This window comes from Onychomys torridus, chromosome 21 (assembly GCF_903995425.1).
Source record: "Onychomys torridus chromosome 21, mOncTor1.1, whole genome shotgun sequence".
Classification (NCBI taxonomy): Eukaryota; Metazoa; Chordata; class Mammalia; order Rodentia; family Cricetidae; genus Onychomys; species Onychomys torridus.
Genome location: NC_050463.1, coordinates 34,973,686 through 34,997,622, shown reverse-complemented (window position 1 = coordinate 34,997,622; position 23,937 = coordinate 34,973,686). Strand labels below are relative to the sequence as shown.

General features: G+C 49.5%; 1 protein-coding gene across 3 annotated transcripts in view; it reads left to right on the top strand.

Annotated features, from left to right (window-relative positions):
* Efr3b (EFR3 homolog B) overlaps window positions 1-23,937 on the top strand; it is an 81,156-nt gene that overhangs the window by 37,757 nt on the left and 19,462 nt on the right. For 2 of the 3 annotated variants that reach the window (XM_036170557.1, XM_036170556.1), the window contains exons 3-10: window positions 1,142-1,269; window positions 7,928-8,078; window positions 19,012-19,133; window positions 20,005-20,154; window positions 21,240-21,374; window positions 21,768-21,846; window positions 22,632-22,767; window positions 22,915-23,076. In XM_036170557.1, coding sequence (XP_036026450.1) covers window positions 1,142-1,269; window positions 7,928-8,078; window positions 19,012-19,133; window positions 20,005-20,154; window positions 21,240-21,374; window positions 21,768-21,846; window positions 22,632-22,767; window positions 22,915-23,076 — 1,063 coding nt within the window. The remainder of the gene's footprint in view (window positions 1-1,141; window positions 1,270-7,927; window positions 8,079-19,011; window positions 19,134-20,004; window positions 20,155-21,239; window positions 21,375-21,767; window positions 21,847-22,631; window positions 22,768-22,914; window positions 23,077-23,937) is intronic. The other variant, XM_036170558.1, reaches the window with a different exon arrangement.

Sequence of the window (23,937 nt, the reverse complement as noted above, 5' to 3'; positions counted from 1 at the left end):
GCCCACAGCCTGAGAATAGCGAGCGGCTCTGTCCCATGGAGGATGCGGACGTTTGGCTCTTTGGAAGGCTGGGTGTGCAGGAGGGCTGTTAGGAATGTGTTGGGCTGTTGCTGTACGGTTGACACATCTTTCTCACCCTGTCTCAGTGGCTCACTCTCCTGACGGAAATGTTTTCCCGTCACTTAGTGAAGACGTGCCCCTGTCTAGCGTTTGGCTCAGGAACCCGTGTCTCTCCCCAGCTCCCTCTGGCATCTGTCATGTGTCTGGCTGTGCATCCCACAGGAGGCCTGGCTGCTTGGCTTCCAAGCTGTCACTCTGGGTGTCACTCTGTGTTATGTGTTGTGGTCTGAGGATGTCAGGATTTGATGCATGGGCCGTGATATTTGAGAATTACTGGCCTCTTCTGGATGGAGCAGCTGGAGGATCCTGTTTCTATTACCCTCTGGAGAATTCCCTAGGAGCTGAGGAATTGCCTGCTTTATGTCTTTGTAGTGACTGTCCACACACCTTAATTCTGAGTTACCTTTTATGATGCCTTGTCCTTCATCCACACCAGTGTGTGTCTCTACACCCACATGTATATACATTAATGCATATACACACAGGCACACAGACCTACCTCTGTCCATATTTGTATGTGTGTGGTGTATGCCTGTGTGCAAATGTGTGCAGGTACGCTTGTCTGTGCATGCATGTATGGAGGCCAGAGATTGACATCAAGTTCCTTTATCACGCTCCACCATGTTTCTTGAGACAAGTCTCTCACTGAACTTGCTTGCTGTTGTGGTTAAACTGGGGACAGCGAGCCTCAAGGAGCTCCCTGTTTCCACACCCAACCAGCTCTTAGGAAGTGTTTAGGTTACAGGCACAGGAGCTGCTGTGTGCAGCTTTTGCAGGTTCTGGGGAACTTGAACTCAGACCCTCATCCTCATACAGCAAGCGTTATGCTATTACGGTATCTTCCCAGCCCCATGCTTGGAGGACAGAAATGCTGTTTTCATCCTTTTAACGTTCCTGATGCCCGGCACCTGTATAATAGACACCCTGTAAACGTCAGCTCAGCTGAAACGGTATTCGCTCCAGACTTGAGCCTTCCCACCATCCGGGGCCATGGTGATCTTAAGCTGCCTGTCTTCTGCAGGATGGTTTGGTGAAAACCAACATGGAGAAGCTGACCTTCTATGCCCTCTCGGCTCCAGAAAAGCTGGATCGCATTGGTGCCTACCTCTCAGAGAGGCTCATCCGAGACGTGGGGCGCCATCGCTATGGGTAAGTCAAGGAAGGGGTTTTCAGAAATTGCGTTACATTTTTAGGGTAAGATCGTATAACAACATTTCAAGGAAAAAAAAAACAGTATTGGAAGTATGAGGAAGACAAGACTAGGACCAAGGAGGGTGGGTTTCCATGCTCCTCCTGAGGCAGGTGAACGTGCATGATTCTGTGGACATTTGGGAAGGGGGCATGCTGGCTCCGTAGGAGTAGCCGTTTGGCATCATTGAGTCCTCGTGTGTCCACATAACTTATATGGCCAGCCTGGCTCTCGGTGTACTTTCTTCTCACCAATGTGGCTCCCCTTACTGTCTGAGGCAGTGGGGTGGAGCCAGCCATGTTCTGAGAAGGCAAGGTTGGGGTGGTTTGTCCACTAAAAACCACACTTTAGAGAAAGGGCTGGGATGTGGCTTAGTGTCTGGCATGTCCCAGGAGCCTGGGTTTCAGTCCCTAGTGGAGAACCTCTGTGATCCTAGCAGCGGGGAGGTGGAGGCAGGAGGAGCCAAAGTTCTAGGTCATCCCCAGCGTCAGAGCAAGGCTCGCCTAGGAAATGTGAGCTGCCATCTCAAAACAAGACAAAAATACACTTCAGTGAGATATTTATCATCTTCGTCTTCTGAGAGGAAAGGACTACATGTGTCTACAAGAGAGAAGAAATCTTAAAACGATCAATACATTTAGCTATTTAAATCTTGATGTCGATTTTATTTATTTATTTATTTGGTTTTTTGGTGTTTTGAGACAGAGTTTCTCTGTGTAGCCCTGGCTGTTCTGGAACTTGCTTTGTAAACTAGGCTGGCCTCAAACTTAGAGATCCGCCTGCCTCTGCTGGGATGAAAGGTGTATACTACGACCACTCAGCCAAAACCATCAGATTTTTAAAACTGAACATCAAAGATAAATATTAACAACAAATAAGATGAAGGATTCAGGGATGCACACTAGTAACATCACAGGGAAAAGATTACAGAGGGTCCAGCATGGCCTAGATAATAGTCAGACTTACAGTCCATGCCCAAAACTCCTGGACCATCCTATCACATTAACTATTCCAGTACTAATCAGGAAATGACCAAAAAAAAAAAAAAAAAAAAAGAGGCATTTTCACAGTTTTCTGGAAAGAGAACAAATCGGTTGAAATTTTCTAGGTCATGAAGTATGTGTCTAGACCTTCAAAACTATAGCCCTTTTCCGCCCATGGCTTCCCAAGGAAACTATCTCAATACCTCTGCCTTATACACAGAGTGAATTTGAGGCCAGCCTCATCTACAGAGTGAGTTCCAGGACAGCCACGACTGCATAGTGAGACCCTGTCTTGAAAAAAAAAACAAAAACAAATCACCTCCAGGCTCCTCAACTTCTAGCATCTCTTCCACCGCCCAGCCATGCCCACCACACCTATTATATAACCAATACCAGACAGACTGGCTGAACGGTCCTCAGGTTGAGAAACCAAGGGTAAATCCTGGGGTTGGGGAGGAGAAGGCTGGGCATCCAACCGAGGCTTGGTGTACGCCAAGGATGCGCTCTCTCCCCGCAGCTCTGACAAATCTTAAACCAGGCTATCTCTGATGTGAACACAAAAACTCAAACTAATATGTTTCCACGACCATGCTCTATATAATAAAATTAGGTTGCCACTCAATGGGAGGAGGAGCGTGAATGCCTTGTGCATACCGCTTACATAACTGATTGCATTGACGTACCGTAGAGCACCTTTCAAGCCAGTAAAAATGGCTTTAGCCTAGACTGAACCAGACACTACCGTGCCAGCGATAGCATTAAACATTTAATACCAATTCTGCCCAAGCTCTCTGCAGTGATGTTTCTGGTGATTAAAAATGGCCATAGCTGACAGAGCCTCTTCAAATCCTGTCCCTGCTCCTGGAATGACAATTCAAAATTGGCATCATCCTGTTAAAAATAGCCCTCGCAGCATCTAGGTATTTAAAGCCTGAAGGAGGACTTTGATCATAAACATTTGGAGAAATGTCTGTTAAGATCCACTTTTTCTGTTTGCCCTTCTGCGGCTCCCTGCCCAACACCCTGGCCTCTTCCTTGTCCTGGGTGGGGGCCTTGGAAGAGCAGCATTTTCATATCGGACAGTGACAGGAGCTATGTCTTTCTGGCATGATGGGGTGGCTTTTTCGAGACAGGGTTTCTCTGTGTAGTTTTGGAGCCTGTCCTGGATCTCGCTCTGTAGACCAGGCTGGCCTCGAACTCACAGGGACCCACCCGGCTCCCACCTCCTGAGTGCTGGGATTAAAGGTGTGTGTCAGGGGCTGGAGAGATGGCTCAGTGGTTAAGAGCACTGGCTGCTCTTCCAGAGGACCTGAGTTCAATTCCCAGCACCCACATGGTGGCTCACAACCATCTATAAGGAGCTCTGGCGCCCTCTTCTGGCCTGCAGATGCAGCACTCATATACATAACATAAACAAAATCTAAAAAACAAAACAAACAAACAAAGATGTGTGTCACCACCACCCGGCTAGGGGTGGCAATTTATAGTTTGGTTCTATGGAGAGGAACCTTGAACCACCTTCTCATGACCTGTGAACCCCAGAACCATCTCCTCATGACCACTGCCTTTCTGCACTGCTGTACGGGGTCCTGATTCCTGAGTGTCTGGCCTCAGAAGGATGTCAGCTGTGAACAGGGAGATGATGGGTGAACTTCAGGTGTTAATATAAAGGGTGGTGATAGGCAAAGGAGCCAAACCCCAGCATTTGTTACGCTTCTCTCCTTCCTTTCATTCTCTTCCCAGATCAGCCCAGCGTCCCTAGAAACAGGAGCACAGGGGAAGGAATGACTATGCTGAGTGAGACAGGTCCACAAGGGGCACCAAGCGTAGACCACGGTGTGCAGGATACCAGTTTTTTTCAGAGCTGAGGACCGAACCCAGGGCCTTGCACTTGCTAGGCAAGCGCTCTACCACTGAGCTAAATCCCCAACCCCGCAGGATATCTTATTAGACAGTATCTGGGGTCTCCAGTGTTTGCAGATCTGCCCCAGCCCAGGGCTCAGCACCGAGGATGGAGGCAAGGAGGTTGAGGAGCCTGGCCCAAGATGACCCAACCTTGTTTTCTAGAGGGTTCTGAAGCTGGTGGAAGAGTGGTTTGACCCTTCAGAAGAGTGTGTTGCAGACTCTGATTGATGGGGAGGGTCAGCCCGCTCGCTCTTCCTTAGCTGGGACCAAAACTGTCTTCCCTGTTCCTGGGCTTCTAAAAATCTCAGAAAGTTGAATTCGGGAATGGGCTGAGTAAATACACACAGAATGCCCAGAATAAGAGGCCCTTTATCCAAAGACTCCAGGTCCATCTTTCCTCTCCATCTAGGTGGGGCTCCCAGCCTACTCACCCCACACTTCTTGCACTGCAGACCTTTCTCTGGTTTCTCTGGGTACTCCTGACCTGGAACAAGATGTCCAGTCAGAACCAGCCTCCCCAGGAACTCCACAGAGGGACTTCTCGTCTGACTCGTAGGCACCAGGCACTCTGGGTATTTTCCTCTGTGGCTGTCATTCACTATCTATGTTGGTCCCTGAGCTTGACTTCTGTCTCTAACCTACCCAGCATCCTCCTCTGCTGCCCGAGATTCCCAGTCTGTTCCAGGATACTTGGGTCCTCTTTATCTTCATCTTCCGTGTGGGAAGCCCGCACGGCATATCTGGGGCTGATGTTTGCTGCAGCAGCAGCCTATACCTTCCCCCATGGCCCAGCTCCATCCCAGTCCGCTCTGCCCCAAGTGCCCACAGAGGCCAATTTGGACTCTCAGACCTGTTATTACTTCGGACCCCTTGAAGAACTCAGATCTCTGTGATGGTAACCTCGTCGTGGGAATCCTGTTGATGAACGGTATCCCAGAAAGTCCCATGCTCTGTTCTAAGAGAATAGGTCTGACAGCCAGAGCTCATGTGGGAAGGTAGTGTGATAAAATGGAACAAACACTGAGATCATCAGTGGTGGGGGGGATATATGTCCAAATTCAAGTTCATAATTAAAGCTGTGCCATTCTTGGCATCGGGATCAGAAATGGAGCACCGAGGGTTGGTATATTTAGGGAACTAAGCCCTGTGCTTCTTTATGTCTTTACATTTCTATATCAATTCTACTGTGATTTTTGCTTTATACCAAAATCTCTAGTCTTGGTCAATAGCCAAGTTTTTTTTGTTTGTTTGTTTGTTTGTGTTTTGGTTTTCTTTCTTTTTCTTATCAGGACAGTCTAGATGCCCCACCCCCACCCCAAAAAAGCAATAATGCTTGAGAGAACTTGAGAGGCCTTCTAGAGTCTTCTCTTGCCACCCACCCCACCCCCTTCCTTTATTTATCTCATTTAAACTCTATTAAAAGTAAGATGTCAGTAGAAAAATGCTGGCATGACCCATTAAAAAAAAGGAGGAATTGATCTTTCTCTTTACCTACCATTATTTTCTAACTTGCTTAGTGACTTGCCCATGTCCGGTGACCCTAAAAGGAAGCCTCCTCCCCCAACCCCCGCCCCATGCCTGTCCTTTCTGGCACGTCTCTTCTGGCAGGGGTCCCGACAGTTTTCTTTTCCAGCTTGGGTGACTTGAACTCTCTGAAATGCCAGGCCTGCAGGAGGTGTCTTAACTGTGACTATGCCCATCTGTGGAGGTCAAGGTTATGGAGGGTGAGGCTTGTCTATCCTGGGTAGGAGGAATGCCAGGCCAGCACTCCCACTCAGCAAATGAATTCTAAGAGCCAATGCTGCCTTTGTGTGCCAAAGCCACCACGGAGAGCTGGGGCAGTAGCTGAGTGCTAGTGTGCTTAACAAGCGTGTGCAAAGCCCTGGGTTCCACCCTAGCCCCTCAAGCAAAAGGACTTTATAGATAAACGGATGACATGATCCATTTTTTTAAATACCCAGAGATGACTATTTCATAATCCTTAATAATTGAATTTAGTAATATTCAAGGACTTAATATCTGGCTAAAGCTCATAGAGATTAAAGAAATAAATTTTACAAAAGTGGAAAAGATTTCAAAGTATAGAGGCTTTTTTTAAAAAAAAATGACTATTTTGTACAGAAGTTACTGTTTAGTAATTGATGTCTGATGACTGGTTTTTCTTTTTCTTTTTCTTTTTCTTTTTTGTTTTTGTTTTGTTTTGTTTTGTTTTGTTTTGTTTTTCGAGACAGGGTTTCTCTGTAGCTTTGGAGCCTGTCCTGGACTAGCTCTGTAGACCAGGCTACATCTCAAACTCACAGAGATCCACCTGGCTCTGCCTCCCAAGTGCTGGGATTACAGGTGTGCACCACCACCGCCTGGCATGATGACTGTTTTTAAAAACAGATTTAGGGTCTGGAGACATGGCTCAGTAGGTAAGAATACTGGATGCTCTTCCAGAGGACCCAGGTTTGAACTCCAGCACCCACAGGGCCGCTCACAACCATTTGTAATTGCAGTTCCAGGGGACCCAATGCCCTCTTCCAGCCTCCAAAGGCACCAGGCACACACATAGTGCACAGACATGCGTGCAGGCAGAACATTCATATGCATAAAATAAATAAATCTTTAAAAATAAAAAAATTTTAAAAACAGGTTTAGGGCCGGGCCATGGTGGCACACGCTTTTAATCCCAGCACTTGGGAGGCAGAGCCAGGTGGATCTCTGTGAGTTCAAGGCCAGCCTGAGCTACAGAATGAGTTCCAGGAAAGGCTCAAAGCTACACAGAGAAACTCTGTCTTGCAAAAACAAAAACAAAAAAACAAAACAAAACAAACAAACAAACAAAAAACAGGTTTGGAAGACACCATGGGTTCTGTGACTTTGTGTGGATGTGCCAAGTTGGTTTTGGGCTCAGGCGGTTTACTGCACATTTTCTCTGGTTGGATGGCTACCACAAGAAGTACGGTTAAGGCCTGGAGGAGGCCAGGTGATTCCTCCTAGGCATTTGTTTTATTGACTCGAACTTTTTTTTTTAAGACCAAAAAAAAATCAAGAGTTTATAAATATCTACCTCCAGTTCAAAGATGCATTTGATCTGGATTGATGAGAAAGAACTAATCCTTGGGCCCATTCTTAGTTTTACATGTAGCACATGAACTTACCAGGGAGCCTTAACATTTTTATTTATTTGTTTGTTTGTCCTTAACATTTTATTTATTAATTTATTTGTTTGTTTGTTGGTTGGTTGGTTGGTTGGTTGGTTAGTTGGTTGGTTTTTCGAGACAGGGTTTCTCTGTGTAGCTTTGCGCCTTTCCTGGAACTCTGTAGACCAGGCTGGCCTCGAACTCACAGAGATCCGCCTGCCTCTGCTTCCTGAGTGCTGGGATCAAAGGCGCGCACCACCACCACCCAGCGAGCCTTAACATTTTTTTTTTAAGATTTATTTATTTATTATGTATACAGAAGAGGGCGCCGGATCTCATTACAGATGGTTGTGAGCCACCATGTGGTTGCTGGGAATTGAACTCAGGACCTCTGGAAGAGCAGTTGGTGCTCTTAATTTTTAAGCACCCGTTGCAGCTCAGTGTCACCCTGATTCTCAGTTCCGGGCTGGAGTGAACACTTGTTAGAAACACGGCACAGACACTGGCAGCCGACAGAGGCATCTCCTTCCCCAGATACTGCCCTAGCCAGGTGCAATAGTGGGAGAGAGGAAGACGGAGTGAAGCCACTATGCCTCTGTCCTCAGGTACGTGTGTATCGCCATGGAGGCGCTGGACCAGCTGCTCATGGCCTGCCACTGCCAGAGCATCAACCTCTTCGTGGAAAGCTTCCTTAAAATGGTGGCCAAGCTGCTGGAGTCGGAGAAACCCAACCTGCAAATCCTGGGCACCAACTCGGTAAGGGGTGGGGCTGGGGACGTGGTGGGTGGGACAGGTTAGAAGACCTCTGGGTCACTCTGTTCCATCATCCCTCGATTTCTGATTCTAAACCAGTGGTTCTCAACCTTCCTAATGCTGCAACCCTGTAACACAGCTCCTCATGTTGTGGTGACCCCAAACCCTAAAATTATTTCATTGCTACTTCATAGCTAGAATTTTGCTACTGTTATGAAATGTAATGTAAACATCTGATACTCAGGATATCTGATATGCGACCTCCAAAGGGGTCTCACCCACAGTTTGAGAACTGCTGCCCGACACACAGTATACATCTTGTCTTAGTGTTTCTCTTTGAGTGAGCAAAGAGGCATTGTGTTTTAATTTCAGTGAATATACTACTTGCATAAGCATATGATGAAATAGTACTTAAAAATAAAATTTACTGGAGCTGGAGAAATGGCTGAGTAGTTAAGAGCACACAGTGCTCCTACAGAGAACCTGAGTTTAATTCTCAACGCCCATCTTGGGTTGCTCACAACCACCTTTAACTCCAGACGTCTCTGGATTCCTCAGGCATCTGCACGCATGTGCACAGATCCACACATATGTGCACATATTTAAACATGATATAATGAATCTCAAAAATAAAATAAAATTTGTGGGCTGGGTAGGATGGCACACATCTTTACATCCTACCACTGTGGAGGCAAAGGCACATGAATCTCTGTGAGTTTGAGGCCAACGAAGGCTACATAACAAAACCCACATCTTATAATAAATAAATAAGGTCCTGCTCCTTAGACTGATGACTTCTGATTTTTTTCCCTAGTAAATTGTCCTCATAAATAATTTTCAGTGAGGGCACAGGAAATAGAAAGGCAGGACTGAACCTGGGTCATTCTGTGGAGAGTGGAGGTGACCAAGACCCTTATGACTCAGTGTTCCATGGGTCACCATTTGAAAGCTGTCTCAGTTATATGTCCTTTAGAGATAAGAGCACAGAGATGAAGGCCCCAGAGAAGAGAGGAGACTTTGGGGAAGCAAGAAATGGGCTGTGAGTTTAGGTCTGACCCTTCCCTGCTGGCTGATTTATGTGGGCTTCCACATTTCTACCAAAATCTCCAGCGAGTTGAACTTGGTCTCTGTGGGTCCCCTGGGTCTGTTGCTGGTGACAGTACAAGCAGATGCTCCCATGACACGTTATGATTTATGAGAGAAGCGGTAACAGGCATGCTCACAAGTCCCACTATAATGTGTGTGTGTGCCTAAATGTTCTCGAATGTTCTAGTTGCTTTCTTATCTCCTGCCGTTTGCCTTAGTCCCAGCCCTACCCCCACCCCCTTTAGAGCATACTTTAGGCTCCAGGTCTTTAAACATCTTAGATGCAACTATTTAGTGAGTCCTTTATCTTTCTTTTTTCTTTTTCTTTTTTTTGGGGGGGGGTGTTGTTTGTTTGTTTGTTTTGTTTTGTTTTTGAGATGGGGTTTCTCTGTGTAGCTTTGCACCTTTCCTGGAACTCGCTTTGTGGACCAGGCTGGCCTCAAACTCACAGAGATCCACCTGCTTCTGCTCCCGAATGCTGGGACTAAAGGCGTGCGCCACCACCACCCAGTGTGTCCTTTATCTGTCTGCAGAAAGAACAGAAAAGTAGGAGTTTTTTTTTTCCCCTTGGTGTTCCCAGCTAGGTGTTTCTGAATATTTCTTTCTCTCTTTTTTTTTTTTTTTTTTTTTTGTTTGTTTGTTTGTTTGCTGATTTCCTTGGAGTATGTGTGTGGGCATGAACTAACCATAGTGAGCAGCTCAAAGTCAGAGGAGAACTCATGAACGTTAGCTCTCTTCTTAACACCTTCTGGGTCCTGGGGGTTGAACTCAGATCATCAGGCTTGGCAGCAAGCCTCCGTACCCCCCTGAACCATCTTGCGAGCCCTGTTTCTGAGTTTTTAATCACATAGGTCATGACTTTTCTCCTGCTCTGTGACAGAGTTGCTTTAACTAGAAGAAAGTCCCCTAAATGTCCTTTGCAGGACCCGATGTACCAGCCCTTCCCTTCCCTTCACACCAGCTGCCTTTGACAAATTACACATACAGCAGCTAAGGGCGAGGCCCTTTGTCATGTTGCCGGGGCAACAGCTTCATGTACTGTTTTAGTTGTCGTGTTTAAGGTAACAACAGTCTGGGAAAGAGCATCTGCATGGAAAATAAACCAGTCACCCTGCATCCACGGGGGCCACAGAAGCAGGTGGCGGGCAGCTCTTGTTTTTCTCAAAGGGAATCCTAGCCCAGGGCAGGTATTTATTATCTACATCTTTGAAAATGCCATCTCCACTGAATTCAACATCCCGGTGATGCAGCGTCTTAGCCGGGGAGCAGGCTGCTGAGTAACATGACGGCTGGGCTATGGCCATGGAGATTAGCAGGAGTGGCAACCCTAAAGAGTTCCGCTGAAGCTGCAGTGGGCTGGGATTCCTACTTAGAGGTAGGCCTTCCTAAGAGTATCCTTCATTTGGAAGCTCTGGTCAGCTAGCTGTCTATGCCAAGAACCCCCAGAAGAGCCCTGCTTCGCATCATTTTAGATTTGCAGGGACCCCAGGGCCTGCCTTGCTCTGCCTTGGGACGTTTAGCCCAGGAGTGTCAGTCAACAGGGTCTTCACGAGGATCTGAAGCTTTGTGGGAGCTAAGGAGGGTGGAGGGAGAGGAAGGAGAGGCTCCGGTTCCTTTTGTCTTTACCCAGCACCCGACTCCTTTTAACTGTGTATTGTACAGTCATTGAAGCACTTTTTAACTTGTAAGAAGATTTCGCTGCCAGGAGAAGAAAAGAGAAATCAGATGTGGTAGGATGTACCTGTAGTCTCAGCACTCAGGGCGTCATGGGAAGAGCTTATCTCAACAACCCCGCCCCCCCCCCCCAAATAAAGGTAAGGCGAAAGTCAAAACAGCAAGGGTTCTAAGAGCTGCTGTCTCGCTAGAATGGTCTTGCTGAGGCAAAGAGGAAGGGAAGGCAGAAAAAGACCAGCAGCTGCCAGGCTGCAAGAGAGGTGAGGTCTTGCCTCTGCCCGCAAATTCTCTATTGTCCTGTTCTTGACGACAGAGAGTTTGCTCAGTCCTTCTATAGAAGGGGGAAGAGCTAACTCTGCTTGGAGACACCTTGTTGGTACCAAGTGAGCCCAGCAAGGCTCAGATTCCCTTTTCAGGCCAGGGGAGAGCTGTTTGTGCAGGGTCACTATTTGGAGTAGACGTGCTCTTTGTCACCCAAGCCCTCCATCACCCTCAGTTTTCCACACATTTGTGAGAGGCATTGTGAGGACTGGTGATCTGCTCCAGCGAGCTTGGCGCCCTTTGTTATATAGAAAGAGCCGGAACTTTGATCTTGAAAGGGTGGCCCCGGCAGTGTGCTCCTGGCCTTTGAAATGTCGTGTGTTTGGAATTGTCAGTTTGTTGTCATGGAGACCTTCTTCATCATGGCTATGTCTTAAAAAGAAAAAGAAACGAAATTTCGACTTTATTCTCTGGTGATTTCATACATCAAGTAACTAGCGTTTTAATAAAAACCACATCTGAGGCAGGAAAGATGGCTCAGTGGTCAAGAGCACTGATTGCTCTTCGGGAGGACCCACTTTAGATTGCTCACAACCCCTTATAACTTCAGCACCAGAAGATCTGATGCCCTCTGCTGGCCTCCTCAGGCACCTGCATCCATGTGCATATCCCCACACACAGACACATGCAAACACATAAAGAATAAAAACAAATCTTTTTCTAAAAAGTGACAGTCAGGGTGAATGGTCATTCTGGTCATAGTGTGCCTATAAGACAAGTACTCATTAACTCCATTTTATAGGTGGGACAGTTGAGGCCAAGGAATCTTAAGTAACTTGCCGCAGGTCACCCTACTGATAATTGGAGGAGTTGGAATTTGAATGGGCTCCAAACCCATCCTCAAAATACTAATGGGGGTACCATGCTTATATTCTTTGCACTTAGGAGCTAGAGGCAAGAAAATCATTCATTCCAAGCCATCTTGAGCTACAAAGCAAGACCTTGTTTTTGTTTTTTAAAGCCAAACAAATAAACAAACAAACAAAAAAAAAACCACAAAGGGCTGGGCTACAGGTCACTGATAGAGAGATTGTTTGTGTGCAGAAGGAACAGCGTTTGTCCCCCAGCACTGCAAAAAAGCAAAGAAGGAAGGAGAAAAGGAGGAAGAGGTAAAGTCAGTCCCCCTATAAAGCTCTGTGGCGGTCTGAATGAAAATGGTCCCCCATAGGCTCCTAGGGAGTGGCACTATTAGGGGGTGGAGCCATGTTGGAGGAAGTGTGTCCCTGGGGGAGGGCTTTGAGGTTTCAGAAGCTTCAGCCAGACCCAGTGTCACTCTCTCTTCCTGCTGCCTGCTGCTCCAGCACCATGTCTGCCAGCACGCCACCACGCTTCCCGCCATGACGATATGGACTAGACTCCTGAACCTATAAGCCAGCCCCAATTAAACGTTTTCCTTTATTAAGAGTTGCCATGGTCCTCCAGGCAGTGGTGGCAAACATCTTTAATCTAGCAGTTGGGAGCCAGAGGCAGGGGCAGGCAGATCTCCAAGTTTGAGTCCAGCGCGGTCTACAGGGCAAGTTCCAGGACAGCCAGGGCTACACAGAGAGACCCTTTCTTGAAAAACAAACAAACAAACAAACAACAAACAAACAAAGAGAGTTGTCATGGTGTCCCTTCACAGCAATAGAAACTCTAGCAAAGACAAGTTCCAGTTATATCCCTGCCTGGTTTGGATCCTCTTAGACATGAGTATGGCCTCTTGGCCATAGCCCCCATGAGGCACCCCATAGGAGACCTGAATCTAGACCCCTAGCATGTCCTCTCTGGCTCCTCACATCAACCCCTAGAGGACTCAGGAGTAGCATGGAGTAGGCTAAGAGCTGCCCTCCACAGGGACACCACAGATCGGCATTCCTGACTGGGTCATGTGAGTAACTGGATTACCATGCCTATAGCCGCCATGCTTCCAGGTTGAGAAGAAGTGCCTTCTACCACGCTATCAAAACAGCGTCTTAGGGATGCGGCTCTCAGAGCCCGGTGTGGAGAGGATGCCTCTGTCTTAGCTAGCCCTTTTGCCAGCCTTCATGTTAGAGAGAGAGCTCTCTGTGTGGGAGGTCAGGACTGGCGTGAAGGACACCACCTCAGTCCCTGTAACAGCTGGAGCCCTGCCGGGGTGAGAACAGGATGGTGCACAGCTGAGCCTTGTGGCTGGAGCCTCCCGGGCAGTCCTGGACTTTAGGGTTGAGGACTGACTTCCAGAGATCACCCATCCAACCGTTTGTCCAACTCAAAGCCACACCAGTTCCGTCCTTTAGAAGAGGTGGGCCAACTATCCATGAGGTCAGTCTTGAACAATGCCATACCTTGGGCAAGCTCACTCTGGGATGCAGGGCCTGTACAGTCCCTGGCCCAGACTCCTCAGGGTAGGAGGTGAAGGGGAAGGGCTGCTGGAAATGCAGGTACCTAAGCCCTATCCCTGGGTATTATCTAGTAGGCCTGGGAAGGGGAGACAGCAGAAGTTGACAAGCTGTCCAGGTACTTTCCATGCAAATTCAGGGAACTAGAGAGATGGGGTTAAGAGTTTGATTCCCGCATAGGGGGTATGTTGTGTAGAGTTGTGTAGCCCTGGCTGTCCTGGATCTCACTCTGTCAACCAGGCTGGCCTCCAACTCCCAGAGATCCGCCTGCCGCCGCCACTCCACCCCCCCTCCGCCTGGCTGCCTCAGGCAGGGACTCTCTTCCTTGGTGTCTTTTGAGTACTTGAAAGCTTGCAGTTGAGCAAGGTGTAAGTTAAGCCAAAGCAAACAAACGTTAATTAGGACGTGTCTACCCAAAGTTTGGTTTACTGATCAAGTGGGGTAGGGCAACGCACAGAGGCCTGGGTGCCTTCTGAGTGGAGTACTGTTTTCTGAGCGCCGAGTGGAGTGTTTCCCTAGTAGTGCGTGGAATGTGTCTATGTTCATATCACCCCATAAATGTCACACTCTGTGGCCGCAGAGCTGAATCTTGTGGAGGCGGGGGAAGTTTAAGTTCCTGGGAGTAAAGTGATAACTGCATTGCATTCCAACAGTCTTGGATTCTTTCCCCGCCCTTCTCCACTTCCTTCACTCTCCCAGGAAGTGACCCATGGAAGGAGAGGAAAACAAGGGTTTAGCCAGTTCCTGGGGGGTGTGCAGCTGTGGCTCCTGGAATCCCCTTGGGTTCTGCCCCGCCCTGCCGCATCAGGTGACCTCTACCCCATCAGGTGACCTCTACCCCGGCGGCTTGGCTGTCACCATGGAACCCCTTTGCTCCATGCTCACACTCACCCTCAGGTATGAGGTCACTGGAGAAGCAGCTGCCTCTCCTTTCCATTTCTCTGTGCCTTCTGGGTATCCATGTTTGCTGTGTTTTGGGGTGTGTGTGTGTGTGTGTGTGTGTGTGTGTGTGTGTGTGTGTGTATGTGTGTGACGGAGTCCCATGTAGCCAAGGATGGCCTCAACTCACTTTGCGGTGGGGACTGTCCTGGGACTTGACCTGCTCCTTCACACTTGCACTTCTCAAGTGTTGGGATGACAGGTCGGGGTGACTGCACCCAGCTTCTGGCTCAGAATTTTGGCGTTGCCTACTCCAGTCCATGCTGCCCATCCAGGCTCTGGGCTCGAGGGTTTGGAGATAACAAAGGCGACAGTGCATCCAAACCTACACCACAGATGACGGAGCTGGGGATAAACACCACCACGGCGGCCATGGAGTCATTTCCTGGTCGGGTCTGGTTGTTCTGCGTGTATCTTCGGTCATCTTCATGATTGCCTTCTGAAGTAGGGCCTTGAATCCTCTTCCCAGAGAAGGGTGTTGCCAGTGGTTAGGGTCTGGGCTGGGTATTTCCAGGTTCTTGGTGTCTTATTTGAGAATGAAGTAAAGTACAAGCCCACACAGACTGCAGAGTAGCCCAGAAATTCTATTTAAAGGAGAGCATTAGACTAGGTTAGAATCCACTGCAAGAGAGCTGGGGCCCAGGGATGTTAAGGCGTCCATTTACTAAGTTTAAGTGGAGGCGTTTGGAGGTGCGGTATGGGTGTTTCTCTATTTTGGTTGACAGGATTGGATTTGGGTAGGCCATTGCTCATTTGTACATGTTCCTTACCATAATACATCTGAGTTTAATCCTATGCATGCTCAATAATTCACGGGCACAAGATGGTAAAAAGGGGATTCACCCTAGACGTTGACTGGAGGGATTGGCCGCTTTATTGCACAGTCCCTCAAAACCAGTCTAGGTGAAATGGGACCACTGGCCCTAGCTCCATAAAAACGGGGCATTATCATGGGGATGTTAGAGGGAGTCATTTATTTCCACTATTTGAAGCTTGAAGAGAGTTTGTCTATAGCCCAAGCCAAGGGGAGTCCCAAGTAGCTAAGATATTCCTTATAACTGCCACGAGGGAGTAAAGACTCAGAAGTTACACAGCCTGTCCTGTGCTCCATGAAAAAAAGCAAGATTGAGATGGGACCAATGCTAGGCAGAGCACTGTCTGTTCTTCTGGACTTTAGGGCAAGCCAGCTTTTAAAGAAAAAAAAAAAAGACTCAAAGGCTGGGCATGGTGGTACACTCCTTAACTCCAGCATTGGAAGGCAGAGGCAGGCCAGCTTGATCTACATAATACGTTCCAGGTCAGCCAGGGCTACATATGAGACCCTGTCTTGGAGAAGAGGAGGAGGTGGTGGTGTGGCCTTGAGTTGTGGAGGAGGTAACTTGGGAACATCCTGTCAGTGCTGAAGAACCTGAGCATCCTTTGCAGCCTTCTCCAAATTGAACTTCCCTGGAACCATGCTTCAGCCAAGGCCACAGGCACAGAGCAAGGGCCTGCTTCACCCTTGTTTCCGGAACTCCTGAACTGGGGTGGAATCAATTGTCTTGGAATGACATGCAATCTTACCATACCTCACCACATCATACCACATCAATAATGCAAGCAGTGCCAGTTTTATTTATTGCTAATTCTAGAACATTCTCTCTCAGATGTACATGTGCATGTATTTCAGCTGTGGCTTGGGAAGATAGATCTCCTCACCCACTTTGGGTGTTGAACTACTATAAGTCAGCAGAGAAACAGCTGCATATTTATGGTTTGCGTTAGTCACTTCTGTGTCACTGTGACAAAATGTCATGACGTGTTTAAAGGAGAGGGGGTTGTTTTGTGTGTGTTTTCAGGTTTTGTTTATCCCATTGGGGATGATGTGGTAAGCAGCTCATTCTCTCTGGGACTGAGCTACAAGATATACCCATAAGTGCAACAGTGGTACACACGCTGTGGGAGTAACCCACTGCCTTCTGATTGGGAAGAAACCAATGTCCGATACTGTAGATCTGCTCAAAACCTGTGGCCGGGGAGCTCACCACCCCCAGGGGCAAACGTACTCTGACTGTTTTGCTAAATGGACATAGCATATGCAAACCTCCCTCTAAGTTCACATCTCCACCCATAGATTAGTACAGCTCTCAGTCCTCATCAGAGGAGAATCTCTGTGTAGTGGGCAGTGGTTAAGGCGAGAACTCACATCGGATCCCGATAGAGAATAAGGATCTTTGGTGTGCACCATCACAAGTGAAGTGTGTATCATTCCCTCTTCCCCCAAGGCTCAAGAAGCATCTCAAAAGAGAGGGCAGGAAGACTGTAAGAGCCATAGCTAGGGAGGACCAGAGCAAAATAGCATATTCTGGGCATGACAGGACCAAGGGGCTCATCAAATCACAGCAACTGTGGCTGTCTATTCAAGACCTGTACATGATCAAGCCAGTCCATACTCCAGCATGGAGGCAGGAAGCTACCAGCCCAACCCTAGCTATATATACTCCTGGATATGGGCCATCCACTAGAGGATTAGGTGGTCAACCTGCCAGGGCCCACACTCTTAAAAAACAAAACCAAAAACTTGACTATCCCTCCCTCAGAAGCAACCACCTAACCATAGTTCATTAGCATAATTCAGTCATGAAGTTCGGAGGGGAGGTGTGGGTGGATCTGGGAAGAATTGGGGGAAGGAGTCGGGGTTAATAGGATAAAATGTTGTATGTATACATGAAGTTATCAAAGAATAAAAGATGTAAAACTATAATAACTAATGAAAGCTGCTAATTTGCATCTAGGGTAAAGTTAGCAACTTTTGTTTTGTTTTGTTTTGTTTTGTTTTGTTTTGTTTTGTTTGTGTTTTTGAGACAGGGTTTCTCTGTGTAGCTTTGCGCCTTTCCTGGATCTCGCTTTGTAGACCAGGCTGGCCTTGAACTCACAGAGATCCACCTGGCTCTGCCTCCCGAGTGCTGGGGTTAAAGCATGTGCCACCCATTTAACTTTTAAGTAGTTAACTAGACACAGATTAACAATCAGTATCAAATACTATGAAAGTAAACCAACTAGATACCTTGAGAAAGGATTGTGTGTGTGTGTGTGTGTGTGTGTGTGTGTGTGTGTGTGTGTGTTAAACCAAGCAATATTTGAGAAATTAGATAATGTGAGTCAACTAAGTTCTCTTTTTGAGACAGGGTCTTACGTAGCCCCAGCTAGCCTCAAACTGCTATGTAGCCGAGGATGTCTGTGAACTTCTGACCCTCCTGCCTCCACCCCCTGAGTGCCAAGAGTACAGACCTGTGCTGCCCCACTCAGTTTATCCCACTCTGGGGGTGGAGCTCGGAGCTTACGCACACTAAGTAAGCACTCTCTCAATCAAGCTGTCTCTCTAACCCATTAATCTAATCTTCTTTTAGAGCTGTTTGGGGCTACTAATGTAACATCAAGCAAAATGAATTATATTCGTTTCAAGCGGTTTATTCTGTACGCAATGCTTGCTGCTCTGGGGGATGTGATTGAAATGAATTTCCTCTTCAGAGCTGGAAACGCACAGCGCGATACAGTCCAGCAGTTGAGAACGCTGCTGAAGCTGAGAGCCAAAGCTAGGCATGGGGGCAAGCAGCTGTAATCCCAACCATTGGGAGGTAAAGGTAGGGGGCTCAAGTTCAAGGCCAACATCTGCCACTTGAGATCTTGTGCTGTGGGATGTTCTGGATGTCAAATGTGTTGCTCTGATTGGTTGACAAATAAAACACTGATTGGCCAGTAGCCAGGCAGGAAGTGTAGGCGGGACAAACAGAGAGGAGGAAGTGGAAGGCTGAGGCAGAGAGACGCTGCCAGCTGCCGCCGCCATGACAAGCGAGATGTAAGGTACAGGTAAGCCACAAGCCACGTGGCAACTTATAGACTAATAGAAATGGGTTGATTTAAGATAGAAGAACTAGATAACAAGAAGCCTGCCACAGCCATACAGTTTGTAAGCAATATAAGTCTCTGTGTGTTTACCTGGTTGGGTCTGAGCGACTGTGGGACTGGCGGGTGAGAGAGATGTGTCCTGACTGTGGGCCAGGCAGGAAAACTCTAACTACAAAGAGAAAACTCTAGCTACAATCTTGTCCTACAGAGGGGGTGGGGTGGGGCAGGCACTTCCAAAATGGCAAACCCTAAACACTCAAAATCTCAACAGTTTTGAAGTCAAATGTTGGGATTTGCTCTCCTGTCTCAGAATTCAGTCAAGGAGGCATTCCACGCGTTGACCCAGCTCTTCTTCAGTCTTGGCCTTATGCCTCGTTCACTGTGCGTTCATCCTCCAGGGGTGTGTGCAGCAGAGTGCAGGGGGAACCATCGTTTGCTTTCTCCTTCCTCCTCTGCCCCGCCTCAACAGGAAAGGTCATGGTTCCCAGCATTTTATGTATACGAAAGCTGAGCAGCATTCGAACTCAGATCTCCCAAGTGTGCCGTTATAGGCAGGAGCTGGTCCCAGGTGCCTGGGTCTGTGGCTTTTTTTCCCCCCAGTGCTTGGGACACTCAGATCCAGGGGCGGAGTTACGGCCTCACATGCAAATTCTCTTCCTCTGCCCTGTTAGTTTGTGAAGTTTGCCAACATTGAAGAGGATACCCCATCGTATCACCGGAGCTATGACTTCTTTGTGTCCCGATTCAGTGAAATGTGCCACTCAAGCCATGATGACTTGGAAATCAAGACTAAGTGAGTAGAGGGAGGCAAAGGTGGGGCTCCCAGCAGAATAGTCCAGGGGCCTTGAAGGGCTTCAGCGCTGGCTGACCAGTCTGTCTTCCTTGACTCTCCTTCCGGCCTGCTGTTGCCAGGGATGGGTGGGTGTGAATCAGAATGGGGCTCCCAGCAGGTGGTTCTGAAGGAAAAAATCTTTGGGACCAGAAAATAGGGTAAAATATGAGATAATGGTGGTCCCCTGAGCTGAACTTGAGGGAACAAAACACACGTGTGTGCATACACACAAACTTTCCACGCACTCTGTTAAAAATGTGCATTTGCAGAAACAACCTACTTGCCAGTGTCTACACCCATCCATAGAGTCCAAGTCCTCACACTGGCTCTTCCTCACTCCATCTTCTGGGTCCTCCCACCCACTCCTTCTCCTCCTGCCATGCCACTTGGGACCTGTAGGACACTCTTGCCCCGGAACCTTTGCACAGTCTGCCATGTCGGAAGCCTTCCTCCGTGGGTCTCATAGCTCGCTGCTTCCCCTCTGCCGTGGCTTTGCTCACATCAGTGACATCTGCCTGGCTGTCCCCACACTCACCCCATCCCTTCTGTATCCTGCTCTGCCCGCCCCCGTGGTTTGCATCCCCCCTCTAACAAGTTTCATCGCTCCCCTTACCTGTCGCTCCCTTGCCTGTGGCTCCCCACGAGCTCCTAAGCTACAGGAGGACAAGGGTGGTGTTGCTCATTAATGTATCCCAGTCAGGTCAAAGCTTATGAGGAGGAGCAGCCGGAGGAGCCTCTGTGAGCAGTTACATCCCTAGATCTTGAACTCTGCTCCTCTCCTGGCTGTCGAGACGCTCAGGGTGTGGAGACCCCTCCGTCTCTTTCCTTACAGAATACGAATGTCGGGCATCAAAGGCCTGCAAGGGGTCGTGAGGAAGACAGTGAATGATGAGCTGCAGGCCAACATCTGGGACCCACAGCACATGGACAAGATCGTCCCGTCGCTGCTCTTCAATCTGCAGCACGTGGAAGAGGCAGAGAGGTGAGCGGGGGGTGGGGCTCCCCTCTCTGAGCACCACGCCCATCCAGGCTACTGGAACAGGCCTAAGCTTGGGCTTCGGAAACGGGCAAACCCAGCTACGAGGCCCCGGAATCCTGGCTTTGTGGCTTGTTCTGCGACGCGTGCAAGGCTGGCTCCTTGGACGCTTTGGGAACTGGCTTCTGCCAGCCTCTGAGCCCCTTCAGTTCTCAAATAAGGACGGAAGCAGGAGCAGCAATGAGTCTGTGCTGGTCAGGACACAAGCGACAGGTGACCCTTGTGCCCCTCCGGAAGCGGAAGCGGCGAGCTAAGGAGGCTTAAATGCCTCCCATGGTTCCAAATGCTAGACTTTCCCCCAGACCTTCCTTTCTCCATTCGTGATGCTACTTTAGGCCTTAACACAATGACTGTTTGACCAGCCACGGCCACTCGAGTTGCAGATACTGGATTTTAATCTCAGAGCCTCCAAACGCATCAGAATCATTCCTCTCCCTGACCATTACCTTCCCCTGTAGAATGGGATGGACGGAAGGGTTCTTTTTGCCGTCTGTCTCCCACCTTGGCTTTGTGCTTAGATCCTTAGTAAAAAATGCACTTCTTTGGGTCTGGGCTGTTAAACCAGCAGAGGGAAGTGTGCCCCCTGGTGGCTGTTTCTGATATAACAGCTCACCAATCTGGGGCTGTGGTCTCTTAGAAGGGGAGTTCTGTTCAGAGAAGGTACACTCTGATTTGCGTATCATTGGGTCACGCCCTAGCCAATCACTGTTCCTTTCCTTTCCCTCTTTCATCCTGTCTGTCTTTCCTCTTTTCAGTCCTCTCCCCAACCATTAGGTCTATATAGACCCTCGAGGTCAGAGGCAATCCAGCCCACCCTGAAGTGTTTCCATGAAAATAATTGTATTGTCTCCCCCAATCTTCTACCCCCAGCTCCCTTACCCCGTCTGATTGCTGACAGCCATGATTATTCTATGACCTGGTGTAGCTTATCTCAAATCCCTGCTTGTCCTGGACAGAAACCCAAAGGTATACACACTCCTGACTCCCAACTTTGTACCTCGTCCTTTATCCACATGGCTCTGTCTCCACAGCCGGTCTCCCTCGCCCCTCCAAGCACCAGAGAAGGAAAAGGAGAACCCTGCAGAGCTGGCTGAGAGGTGCCTGCGGGAGCTGCTGGGCCGGGCAGCCTTCGGCAATATCAAAAACGCCATCAAGCCTGTTCTCATGTGAGTTGAGCATCCCGCCCCACCCAGGAAATGTTCCACTGCCAGATGACTGCTCCAGGTCCCCTGCATTGTTCTCTGCCAACTGCCCCGGTCCCCTCTGCCAATGTGAGAGGAAAAGGAGATGGCACAGCTGTCATGCTGTGATGAGGTCAACCCCTTTTTTGGTGTCTGCATACCCTGTATCACATAACGAGGCTACCCCAAGTGGTGATTTGTGGTGATTAACAGGAGGGTACCCAAAACTGAACGAAGGTGCCAGCTTCATTCCTTCCTTCCTTGCGTCAAGCTATGAACCCTATTCCGTGGTTGAGAACTGCCAGGGGCTCTCAGGAGGTGTCACTGGCCCTCCAAGATCATCTGGTCACCTTCACCCTCCTGTTTTCTCCCTCATAGCCACCTAGACAACCATTCTCTTTGGGAACCCAAGGTGTTCGCCACCCGTTGCTTCAAAATCGTCATGTACTCGATTCAGGTATGATAGCTTCCCTGATGCAGCTTGCACCCCTATCCCCATCCCCATATCATCATCCCCCCTCCCGTACCCCGCTCCCAGGGCACTTCCGGGTGCGGGACAGTACCCGAAGTAGAAAGCCACGTGTCCTCTGACTTCCCCCAGAGACCCTAGCTGCCACAGACCTTGCTGTAATCACCTGGCTGTGAAGGGAGGCCAGTTTAATGTTCAGTACATCCGAGGCCGGCATTTTTATGAAATAAAATGAAAACGAGTTCCTAGAGAGAAAATAAATCTCGCAAAAAGACAAGCAGCCTGCACGCCCTGGTTTGCTGAGCATTCCCGGCTACTACCAAGGCTTCCTTTCCTTCTGGCCCGCGCTCATCTCAGCAGCAAGCAGTGTTATCAGTCAGGTCGTGAATTGGCGCTGGGCCCGCGGCCACACTTTGTGCAGCACGGAGCTGAGCCGTGGGGCTTCTCAGGGTCCTTGCCAGTGAGACCTAGGGACAAGGAGAAATGAAAGACAGTATTTTGAAATGGATTTCTGGCCCCCTTTGAAGTAAAAGGAATCAGGAAAAAAGAAAATGTGCAAGCACACATTTCCCGGGAATTGGCTCGGTGTTTGTGGGTCCGGATGGGGGTTGGGGCAAGACAGATAAGAGTGCGCGGTCTGGGTGCCACCTGCAGTGTCCACGGGCCGTGGGATGTCATTTTGGTTCACCCTCGGCCTCTGGGTCCCCGCAGAGGGTTGCCGGGCCTTTGGGGTGGTTGTTTGGGGACCATCACGTCTTCCTTCGCCCCCACAGCCGCAGCACTCCCACCTGGTTATCCAGCAGCTCCTGAACCACCTGGACGCCAACAGCCGCAGCGCGGCGACTGTGCGCGCAGGCATCGTGGAGGTCCTATCGGAAGCTGCGGTTATCGCCGCCACCGGCTCTGTCGGTAAGGGGGTCCGGAGCAGAAGGCGAGGGGCAGGAGGGCAGGAGCGGGCGTTGGGTTTAGGACCGACTGGCTGAGCCGGGCTGGGTTTAAGGGAGGGCAGGAGGGATGCCCGTCCTGACTTGGGGGTCCCTCCGTCCTGGCGCCCAGGGCCCACGGTGCTGGAGATGTTCAACACTTTGCTGCGGCAGCTGCGGCTCAGCATCGACTACGCGCTAACCGGGAGCTACGACGGCGCTGTGAGCCTGGGTACCAAGATCATCAAGGAGCATGAGGAGCGCATGTTCCAGGAGGCGGTCATCAAGACCATCGGTAGGGAGGGGGTGGGGCGGGGCTGGGAGGGGCCACTGAGGCCCCCGGTGGGGGGGGGGGGCGGGTTCCGGAGAGGAACGGGCTAAGATCGGGAGGCGGAGCTAAGGGAGCCAGAGCTTAGGAACCAAGGCAGCCCCGGGCCGAGGTGATGGTGGGTGAGGCTTGGAAAGGGGCGGGGCTCTGGGGGAGGGACCCTGTGAGGCTGGGGAGGAGGGCGGGGCTCTGGGGAGGAGGGCGGGGCTCTGGGGAGGAGGGCGGGGCTCTGGGGAGGAGGGCGGGGCTCTGGGGGAGGGACCTAAGAGGGGCGGGGCCTCGTGAGGCTTGGAGCGGAATGAGCCTCTGGGATGAGGTTGCCAGGGTTCTGGCCTGAGTCGAGCATGGCCAGTGGTACAAGATATGGCAGTGCTGGAAGGAGAGGCCCTGGCCAAGCTTGGAGAGGGTAACATTCTAGCGCAAGGAGTTAGTCTGGGGCCTCGGAAAGGGACTTAGGAAAGGAAGGTGTCTTGGGAGAGTGGAGGGGAACCTAGACTAGACAGAGATGCTCCTTGTAAGAGGAAGAGGACCATACCTCTACTGTAGCATCTGCTGTGCGACTGCCTGGCGCTATTATGTTATTTAGGGACACTGGGGAAATGGAGGCTGCCGATGATACACATGCCTGGCTGGCCCCGAGCGAATCAGTCTGGGTTTCTCCACCAGGCCTTCCTGCAAAGGACCCGGTCCTCATGAGGCATGCCTAGCGCTTCCACAGTGGGGCCATTGGAGGGGAGGGAAGGATTAAAGAAGAAAGGAGAAAAGGAAGAGAGCTATGGAGACTATCTGTGCCCTGGATGTGGAGACATATAAAACCACAATTACCAT